The sequence below is a fragment of the Gopherus flavomarginatus genome, chromosome 11, assembly GCF_025201925.1.
Source record: "Gopherus flavomarginatus isolate rGopFla2 chromosome 11, rGopFla2.mat.asm, whole genome shotgun sequence".
Taxonomy (NCBI): domain Eukaryota; kingdom Metazoa; phylum Chordata; order Testudines; family Testudinidae; genus Gopherus; species Gopherus flavomarginatus.
Genome location: NC_066627.1, coordinates 18,263,890 through 18,274,850, shown reverse-complemented (window position 1 = coordinate 18,274,850; position 10,961 = coordinate 18,263,890). Strand labels below are relative to the sequence as shown.

The window sequence follows — 10,961 nt, the reverse complement described above, 5'->3', positions numbered from 1 at the left end:
TTATCTACTGTTTATCTACTTATGTGTCTAATAAGCATCACTATCTAGCTTTCTATCTATCTTTCTAGGAACATTTAGCCAAATTCATCATCCTGTAGCCAGGGCTACATTCACAAAAGGACTTGGCTCCTAGCTGCTATATTACACACCAGAAGTCCAGCATCAGGCTCCACTAGGGGTCACCAGACCCCCACTCAGATGTTGCTGAATCCTGTAGATGCCTTATCTCAGTTAACACCCATGTTTTGGCAGAAATAGTTCCCTAGATGCCTGAGGGTGTGCACACGGCTGCCCTGTTCTAGGCTAACAGATGCCTAAGCCCCACAGCAATGCACAAACTAAGGGAAGAAGAGGTGTTCCTCTGCATAGCTTGCCTGTGGGGCCCGCCACTGAAGGCTATAGAGCTGAGGACTAAAGCCCAGGTCTATGAACTCAAAGGGGAGTGAAGCAGTTATCAGGCTTCTTGCCCTTGCTCTCTCACACGAAGCCAAAATCCCCCCCTCCCCTGCACCATGACACTATCCCACTGTCCAGTGAGGAGGGCCCTCCCCTCAGAGGTAGCAGACGCCTCTGCAAATCCCTTCTCCCCCTGAGGCAGACAGGGGACTTGAACTGGGGTGTCCTCCATCCCATCTGAGGATTCTAAGTACTGGCCTAGCAGTTCTGAGGGAGGTCATCTTCCTTCTTCTCACACCACGGCTCAGGCTCCACAGGTAAGGTAGGCAGAGGAATGGCTGTCTTTCCCAAGTCGGGAATCACTCTGGAGCTTAGGAACCTGGACAACAAGATGGCAGCTGTTGTGCACATGCCCCAAGGCTGAAACATGGACACACAGGGAAATTTCACTGAAACAACTAGGTGCTGAGGGAGCATAGACACTACAGGGTTCTGCGACAGCTGAGCAAGAGTTTTGTGAATCTCAGGGATGATGAAATCTGGGACTCAGGCACCTACAGGGGCATTTAGGTGCCTAAATCCCTTTTGTGAATTGAAGGCCTGGTCTATACTAGGGAGGGGGTCGATCTAAGTTATACAACTTCAGCTACATGAATAACGTAGCTGAAGTTGACATACTTAGATCTACTTGTCATGGTGTCTTCGCTGTGGTAAGTTGATGGCTGACGGTCTGTCGTTGACTCCGACTGTGCCTCTTGCCCTGGTAGAGTACCGGAGTCGACAGGAGAGCACTCAGCAGTTGATTTATCGCTTCGAGACTAGACACGATAAATCGACCCCCCCCCGCTGGATTAATTGCTACCCGTGGATCCAGCGGGTAATGTAGACAAACCCCAACACAGTGAAACTAACTCCTCCCTGCTGCACTTAGGTTCTAAGTGGTCACAGTGAACAGCCTCTCGGGAAATGTAAGTCAGAGCCAGGCACAGAATTTCTGATCTTCATGATCAGGAACCAAACAGAAATGTGGTTTTAAAACTCCTTGGGGGAGGACACAATCTGCTGGATCTCCTTCAGAATCCTATCCTTGTTGTTGGATACATTCATCTTGGCTTTTTTGAGGAGTATTTTGACATTGTCCTCTGAGTAGGATGAAGTAAAGGTGGTAAACGTGTCTCTGAAGTCCTTTATTTTATCTAGGAATAAAATAGGTGCGTAAGTGCCAAATATAGGGAAACAATGGTTCTGCTTTTACAATTTGACTGCTCCCAGAACCATAGAATCCAGGTACCGAAAGAGGCAGAGGAACAACATGGCCAACTCCTGAAGTTTACTTAGAATCACAGAAATGAGGGGCTGAAAGGGATCTCGAGATGTCACTAAGTCCAATTTCCTGTGCTGAGGCAGGACCAAGTGAACCTAGACCATCCCTGACATTTGTTTGTCCAAGCTGCTCCTAAAATCTTCAGTTGAGGATTCTACCATGTCCCATGGAAGCCTATTCCAGAGTGTAACTACCCTGAGAATTAGAAAGTTTTTCCTAGTTCTCCACCCCCTGACACACACATGAAAAAAAACCCATGACCAGATGACTAGCAACATAGACAATAAAGGGGAAGGGATGCAAATCTGCATAAGTAAAAAACACATCAAAGATTTTCTGACCAGTTTGAATGAATTCAAATCATCAGGGCCTGATGCTATTTACCCGATGGTACTGAAGGAATTAGCTGAAGAAATCTTGGAGTCACTGACAATAATATTTATGAACTCATGGATGACAGGAGAGGTCCTGGAAGGCTGGAGACAAGCTCATCTTTAAAAAGGGGGGAAAGGGAGAGCCACGGAACTTGAGAACCTACTAGAACAATGTCTAAAACATTAACTTTACAAATACCTGGAAGACAAAGAGGTGATCACTAACAGCCTGCATGGATTTACCAAGAAGAAATCATGCCAAACCAGCTTGATTTCCTTCTTTGGAAGAGTAACTGATTTGGTGGTAGGGGGAATGCAGTGGACATAATATAGCTGGACATCAGCAAGGGTTTTGACACAGTCCTACATGACATTCAAATAAGTAAGCTGGAGAAATGCAGACTTGGTAGAACTATCATTAAGCAGATATATAATTGGTTAAACAACCTCAAAAAAAGAGTAACTATTAATGGAATGTTGTAGATTGGAGGGAGTTCTCAAGTGGGGTTCCACAGGAATCTGTTCTGGGTCAAATGTTGTTTAACGTCTTAATTAATGATCTGGATGTAGAACTAGAGAATATACTTATCTAGTTTTCAGATGACACAAAGCTGAGAGGTTGCCAACACTTTGGAGGATAGAGCTAACATTCAAAGGGATCTTCATAAATTGGAGCACTGGGCTATAGACAACAAAATGAAATTCAACAAAGACAAATGTAAAGTTCTGCACTTAGGGAAGAAAAACCAAATGCACAAATACAGAATGGGGGGTAACTGGCTTGGCAGCAGCACTTCTGAGAAGGATGTGGGAGTTGTGGTGGATCACAATCTCAATATGAGTCAGCAATGTGATGTTGTTGCAAAGAAAGCAAATGCAATTTTAGGCTGAATTAACAGAGGCATAGTATGTAAGTCACAGAAGGTAATAGTACCACTGTACTCAGCGCTGGATGGACCTCATCTGGAGTACTAATTTTGGTCACTAATATATAGAAAGGATATACAGAAACTGGAAAGGCTCCAGAGGTAAGCAACAAAGATGATCAAAGGGATGTGTAGAAGGGTGGACTCTCCCCTGCAGCGCCTCCTGCTGGTGACTTCTAGAATTAGTTTGGTTCCAGCTCCAGAGTGCCCTCTGCAGGCCAGTGATCCATCTGTCCTCTGGCCCTCGTGTCCCTCTCTGGACCCGGTGCCCTTTTACATGGGGTGCTGCCCCTGGCAGTAACCCCTTTCTCTCAGGGTCTCCCCTCCTCAGGAACCCCTACCCTCTATCCCCACCTTGCTTCAGTATATGGCTATTGCCAGTCATTGTCTAGCGCCACGCCCTGGGGCAGACTGCAGTGTCAACCTACTCATCACTGGCAAGGAGGGTTTGGACCTGCTGCCTTGGTCTACCCCTGGGCTGCCCTCTGCAACCCCCAGTACCTATTAGCCGAATGCTAGACTGCAGCCTGGGGCTTTCCAGGCTGGAGCTCCCCAGCTCCTCTGCCTTTCTCTAGCCCTGCTTCACTCAGTTACCTTGTGTCTAGCTCCCTGCAGCCAGGCCCTTCTCCATCTACAAACAGACAGAGACTTCCCCTTGGCTTCTGGCTTCCCTGGCCTTCTCATAAGGTCTTGTTGCTCAGTTTGGGGCATGGCCCCAGCTGCAGCCACTTCCCCAAATCAGCCCAGCCTAAAGGCTGCTTTCTCCAGCCACAGCCCCTTCCCAGGGCTGTGTTTAATCCCTTCAGGGCAGGAGCAGGGATCCACTCTGCTACACGATAGAATGCCCTTGACGCCTTCGAGGAGCACTGGATGCTGTCCGGGGTTCTCTGCTCGGTGTCCCCATCAGGCTCCCTTCTTATGACCCTTTGACCTCACTCTTGTCCCTGTTCTTTTATTAGTTGTCCCCCAGAATCAGTGGGGTTCTGAGGTCCTGTAGATCCTCCCCTTAGGCAGGGGGGGGATCTATTAGCAATGGGTGGGCTTCCGCCTTCCCAGTTCCCAGAAACCCAATAGGTACAGGATGGAATGCAATCCCTATGAGCAAAGGCTGAAGGAACTGGGTATGTTAGTTTGGAAAAGAGGAGATTGAGTGGGGCATGATATCAGTCTTCAAATACTTAAAAGGCTGCTGTCATAAATATAAAGGGAAGGGTAACAACTCTTATGTATGCAGTAACATAACCTCCTTCCTGGCCAGAGGTACAGAATCCCCTTACCTATAAGGGGTTAATCAGGTCATTTAACTTAGTTGGCACCTGACCAGAAGGAACAATGTGGAAAAAAAGATACTTTCAAATGGTCGGGGGGAGGGTTTTTTTGTGCTCTCTTTGTTGGTTCCCTCTCGGGACAAAGAGAGAGACCAAATAGGAAAACCAGCTCCTAACAAGATCCTGAAATTATATATCTAAAATTACAGAAATTGTAAGTAATAGCAAGGAAATGCATTAGATTAGCTTTTGTTTTAGCTTGTGAATTTTCCCTATGCTAAGAGGTAATTTTATTCCTATTTTGTAACTGAGAAGCAGAGTCAGAGGGGAATCCTCTGTGGTTTAAATCTTTTTATTTAACCTGTAAAGGTATCTTCCATCCTGATTTTGCAGGTGTGATTCTTATATATTTTTTTTTAATAAAATTCTTTGTTTACGAACCTGATTAATTTTCAGTGTCCTAAAAACCAGGGATTTGGTCTGTGCTCACTTTGTTTACCTATTTGATTAGTATATTATTCTCAAGCCTCCCTAGGAAAAGGGGTGAAGAGGTTTGGGGGGATATTTGGAGAAGGTAGGGCTCCAACTGGCCACTCCCTAAATGTTTGTTTAAATCACTTGGTGGTGGCAGCAATACCGTCCAAGTACAAGAAAAGGAATTTTTGCCTTGGGGAAGTTTTTAACCTAAACTGTTGGAATATAAACTAAAGGGGGGCTTTCATGCGGGTCCCCACATGTGTACCCCAGAGTTCAGAGTGGGGAGGGAACCCTAGCAGCTGCCATGAAAAAAGATGGAGCAAAGTTGTTCTCTCTTGCCACAGAGGGCTGGATAAAAGGCAATGGGTTCAAACTACAGCACAACAGATTTAGACTGAATCTCAGGAAAAAATCCTAACTGTAAGAATGGTAGGACAATGGAATAAACTGCTTAGGGAGGTCATGGAATCTCCTTCACTGGAGATTTTCAAAAGAAGGCTGGGTAGCCATCTGTCCAGGATGGTTTTGACAGAATAAATCCTGAATCTTGGCTGGGGGTTAGACTAGATGACACTTGTGGTCCCTTCCAACCTTATAGAAGTCATGGGCCATATTAAGCCCATGATTTCTTGTCCTTTCTTCAATGGACATTGAGAATAGTCTTTATAAAGCCCTTAACATATTTGAAGACTGTTATCAGGATTAGATGAGGATCGCAGCTATTATTTATATTTTCAAAAGTAAGTTTCCAGTCCTTAGGTTTCAGAGAAAAACCTGAAAATGTGACACTAATGTACTGTAAAGGTGCAGAAATCAGAAAACAAATACAAATAACAAGGCATTTAGTGTTTTCTTAACACTTTAATGATTTTAAGGCCATCTCATGCTTTTAAGAAAGATTAGCTACCTAGCTAGCCAGATAGATAGACAGATTATATTGGGATAGCCTATCTATCTATCTATCTATCTATCTATCTACACTGGTGTGATTGACTATGTAGCCCAAAAAGGCCCTGAAAGGGTTAACTTGGGCCAATTATGTTACCTGGCTGCATGTGGAGAGAGAACCAGACTTAACTGAAGGTGAGTGCCAGCTGAGGAAGGTGTTAGGTGAGCTCCATGAAGGCAAGAGTTTCAGCGAAGAAGGGGGCTGCAAGGAGCACCTCTCTCTGAGTTAGGGAGTGGAGAGATATTGAAGAGATTTGGCCCCAGGGATAGTCTCCTGAGATTGGAAATCTGGCAAGAGGCAGTGAGAGATAGCAACTACTGGAACAAAGCTGGCTCCAGTACTAAGCCCTGAACAAAGGGCAGGATTTGGAGAATCAGGGAAAGAGCCCTGGGAGCGGCTCAGCAGAGGAACAAAGCAGCAGGGAAGGATGAGAGGCCAAGCCTGAGGAGGGTAGAAATCGGCTTCAGTTCATCCGTTTGTCTTGGGATTTTTGTTAAGGGATTCCAGGGGAGAGCCTGCCCCTGAAAGAAGGCTGAACCTAGAGAGGTTTGGAAGAAGAAGGCATGTGAAAGGAGCAGACCGTGATTGTTGGTTATAGGGCCCCTAGGCTGCAAACCGGTGGAGTGTGTGGGCCAGGGTTCCCCTACCAGCCACAGGGGAAGGGCATGAAGTCCTTGAAAAGGGGCCAAGGATGACTGGAAGCCATATGGTAAGGTTGCTCAAACTCCCTAGGACTAGAGTTGGTGCCAGAGACCTGATATAAGGACACTAGACTTTTTTTCTGGGACCCTGGTACACTGGAATGGGGGGATTTAAATTATGACCTAACCCAAAGGCTGAGCCCTGGGAAAAGGTGGTCCACCAAGGTGACCATCCGCTGGGGGCTCCAGATGGGGAAAGAGACATTATGCTCACACCTGGCCATAAGAAGATGCTCTACAGATGAGTCCTCGTCCCCATCTTCCCTACATTTTGGGCTGCATAAGTAGGGGCAATGCCAGCAGATCGAGGGACGTGATCATTCCCCTCTATTCGACATTGGTGAGGCCTCATCTGGAGTACTGTGTCCTGTTTTGGGCCCACACTACAAGAAGACGGTGGAAAAATTGGAAAGAGTCCAGTGAAGGGCAACAAAAATGATTAGGGTGCTGGAGCACATGACTTATGAGGAGAGGCTGAGGAAACTGGGATTGTTTAGTCTGCAGAAGAGAAGAATGGGGGGGGGGGATTTGATAGCTGCTTTCAACTACCTGAAAGGGTGTTCCGAAGAGGATGGATCTAGACTGTTCTCAGTGGTACCTGATGACAGAACAAAGAGTAATGGTCTCAAGTTGTGGTGGGAGAGGTCTAGGTTGGATATTAGGAAAAGCTTTTTCACTCGGAGAGTGGTGAAGCACTGGAATGGGTTACCTAGGGAGGTGGTGGAATCTCCTTCCTTAGAGGTTTTTAAGGCCCTGCTTGACAAAGCCCTGGCTGGGATGATTTAGTTGGGAATTGGTCCTGCTTTGAGCAGGGTTTTGGACTAGATGACCTCCTGAGATCTCTTCCAGCCCTGATATTCTATGATTCTACGCTCCTCAGTTTGTCTATTTTATTTCCCTTCCCTGTGCAAACTAGGAAAAAACAAAAATTTTCCAGACACTTTTGTTTGCTGGGCAGCTGGAATGTTGATGGGAGTTAGGTGCCCAAGTCCTTGTGAGGATCTGCAATTACATAACCAGTGCAGCAGGTCAAAGCTGAATCTGTCCAATGAGTACAAGGGAGTCTGTATCTCATGTAATTCACATGTTGACAGGCCAAGAGGAAGTCTAAGTGACACCAGTTAGGTCCCCTTTCCACTCCCCACTGAAGGTGGCCTGTTCTGCCAAATCTCCTGTCAGTTACAGAGATGGAAATCCAGAGAAAACCATTCTATTTGAGTAAAATATATATAAAAAAATTTAAAACATTGATCAGTAAGAACTTGCATCTTTGTCTTGATTAGCATGAACCAACGGGCCTAGTTTCTGACCGCAGGGTGACTCTCAATGAATTGAAAAGCAGCACATTTAAAACAGGTGGGATTATTTTGCTGAACACACAAGTGACCTGTGGAACTCATTGTTGCAGGGATTACCATGGCCGGTCACAATAGGATTGTAGGAAGTGTTGGATATTATGCAAACATCCATGGATTAAAAGAGAATGCAAAAGATATAAGCCTGCCTGCATTAGCCCATACGAAAACTATTTCCCTGGGAAAGGTTTATTTGTAATTTTTTATTATGGGGTTTTGTGCCCTTCCTTGTGACTCATGTCGTGTTGGACACTGTCAGAGTCAGGACAGAGAGCTAGATGGACCCTGCTCTGGTAGACAGTGGCAATACCTGAGCTCCTCTGCTCTTGTCCACTAGTGTCAGCCAGGAGAAACTCCATTTCAGTTAGTAAGCTCCAACCAGACACATGGGATGAGGTTCACAGTAGAACTCAGGTGTCAAGTTACTGAGAATCATGGTGCCTATAAAATTTTAGACCCCTATAAAATCACTGGGATTCAGACAGGCTGAGTTAGGTGCCCAGGCTCCTGGTACAAAGAACAAAGAACGACAAGTTCCTGGGAAAGTGATCCACAAACTCAGCACTCAAGTCCAGGCTGGTGGAAGGCGCTTGTCTCTGCTTGGGGTTCTCAGCTGTGATGACAGACACTGTATAGCCTGGTGGTTACAACACTTACACGGGTTGTGGGGGCCCCAGCATTCAGTCCCCCTGCTCCACTGACTCTCCAATTATTTATCCAAACTGGAACAGCTACAACAGGAGATACTGAGAGATTCCCACATCACAATATCCCCCTGCCCAGTGGTTTTGGCATTCACCTGAGAGAGAGCACACAGGGGCCTGATCCTGCAAGCCATGCCTCAGCATGTCTGCCACAGCCACGTGAGGCAGAGAAATGCCTCTCTTCGTGCATCTGGAAGCCTGGGATGGGGCAGCAGTGGACATGCCCAGAGACAGAAGCACATACACTGAGAGAACTTTTCTGCAAATCTTAGGCCCTGAGCAAGTGTAGATTCCTATAGAGTCTGGTGGCAGCTAAGCAGCAGTTTTGTGATTCCCGGTGAGGCCTGATCCTGACATTTAGGTAGCTAAACCAGCAATGAGGCACCAAAGTCCCTCTGTGAATCTAGCCCATAGAGTTTTAGAAGAGAGCTGTACAATTAAAGTACCTGGACAATTTTTGTTGTTGAAGAGAGGGAAGTGCATGACGGTAGGAACATCTTTTCCTTTGAAGATGTAGCAATCAGAGGGGTTATCAATGTCCTTAATCTCTTCTGTGTTTATCTCGGGAAATGGGATGTTATTTGCCTCACAGTACTTGGCAGTTTTCTTAATGGTCTGGGAAGGAGGAAAAAGTGATTTTAAAATAAATAAATAAATGAAATGATCATTCCCACTAATAAAACGTGATGTCACTAATATGGCCAGGCTAGAGTTTTAAAAATACCCCTAACCTACAGTGTACAAACATTCCAAGGAGCCTCTAAGGAACTGACTAATCGAGGGCCTCCATGGAAACCAGACGTGACCTGTTGCCATATCTCTGTAATGAGAATCTTTGTATAGCAAAGCATATATTGTGGCTGAGGTTTTCAAAAGCTCCTAAGGGATGTGGATGTCCAGTTCCCATTAAAATTAATCCTTTAGGTGGCTTTGAAAACTTCAGCCCATGGTAATGAACAGAAATCAAAACCCAGAACTTCAGCTCCAAAAGCACAAGTTTGATTTTTGTTTTGTTTTGTTTTGTTTTTTACAAATTCACCTATAGGAAAACTCTTGTTCCATGTAATCAAAGTAGCAAAGTGTTATAGTAGCTGCAGCCACTAGAGAGAGACAATATCACCTATGGAGCATTGGTGATATGTGAGGCTGAGGTTAGCGAGTTTGCAGAGTTCTAACTGAGTTATTGGAACTTAGTTCACATTTTTACTGACCCTGTCTCATCCTGCTAGAGTGCTCTTGGCTCTTTGGTGCTAACAGAAATAAAAATTGGTCAGATCCAATGACTGTCATTTAGCACATCAGCTAGGACTGTGATACACACAGGAGCGTATCTGTGGAGTAAGCAGTTGCCATTTTTACACAGAGTAAAACTGAACTTCAAGGAATTTCCTCTTCTTCCTTGATATACAAAGGGAAAGAGAGGTCATGACTGGTCACATGCCCTTATTCCAAACCCAAGCGATCTTGCAGAGAATAAGATAAATATTCCCAGTGGATCCTATACGCCCACACATCTCAAATTGTGATCCCCACAGCACCTTCCGGGAATCCAAATGACTGCTGCTAACAACAGTGTAACCTCACTGGGTCATAGGCCAAGTCCTGGGTATTTGTGCAGTGATTGATCCTGATTGTAGTGTTGGGAGACAACACAATAAATAAGAAAAGTTACCTCGAAAGGATCCCCATCGCTGAAGTCGAAGGAGAGGATCAGTTTCACTTTCCTCTCTGGGCGCAGAACGAGGGGGTAGGCGGAATTTATGGCAATGCCGGCATCGATCAAGTGGATGAATTCTTTGTTGGTCAATCCAGTAGATTGGGCTTTACCTGCGAACGTGCATCCACATATTGTTTTAGGCTGTGATTTTTCCAAGGGGTCACAATTAGTGAGGTGCCCAAATCCCCCTGAATTCCATGTTCATTTTCGAAGGCGCCTAAGCTGGCAGATAAACTCCTAGTGGGATTATCTAAGGCATTTCTGTCAAGAGTAAGGCCCCAGAGCTAGCCTGCTTACATGCTAGCTTAACGTCCCCCTCTCCCCCCACAGCAGTCTAACCAGCACAATTGGGCCCCCGCTGAGTCGCCTGATTAGCCCAACCACCCGACTGGCTGTGTGGATCTGCAGACTTGCTCTTATGACCAGTGGCAGGGTGCTGGCAGCTCAAAGCATTCACCCCTGGCTGGGAGAGCACCTGCTCCTGTCCTGTGCCCAGCCTTGCTCCCACCTTGCCTTGCTCCAGGTAACTGACTCTGATTCCTGGCCTCTGACTCTGCATTTGACCCTCGGCACTGGCCCCCTGCCTTTGACTCTGGCACTGACCTTTGGCTCCAATTCCTGGCTACTGATGCCTTTTGTCACCACTTGGTGTGACTCCTGCTCTAGCCGTTAGGCATGAAGTCCCCCATCATGGTCACTGTCAGGCATCGAATTCCATTTGAAACTAGTGGGAGTTAGGTGCCTACCCTGCTTGCGTGCTTCTGTAATTA

General features: G+C 46.0%; 1 protein-coding gene across 1 annotated transcript in view; it reads right to left on the bottom strand.

The window, feature by feature from the left end:
• Positions 1–790: 790 nt before the first annotated feature.
• Positions 791–10,961, bottom strand: part of LOC127031108 (cytosolic phospholipase A2 gamma-like) — a 43,458-nt gene continuing 33,287 nt past the window's right edge. Inside the window, exons 14-16 of the mRNA XM_050917866.1 lie at positions 10,147–10,301; positions 8,921–9,089; positions 791–1,592 (exon numbers count right to left, since the gene is read on the bottom strand). Of these exons, the coding sequence (XP_050773823.1) occupies positions 1,429–1,592; positions 8,921–9,089; positions 10,147–10,301 (488 nt within the window). The 3' untranslated portion in view covers positions 791–1,428. The remainder of the gene's footprint in view (positions 1,593–8,920; positions 9,090–10,146; positions 10,302–10,961) is intronic.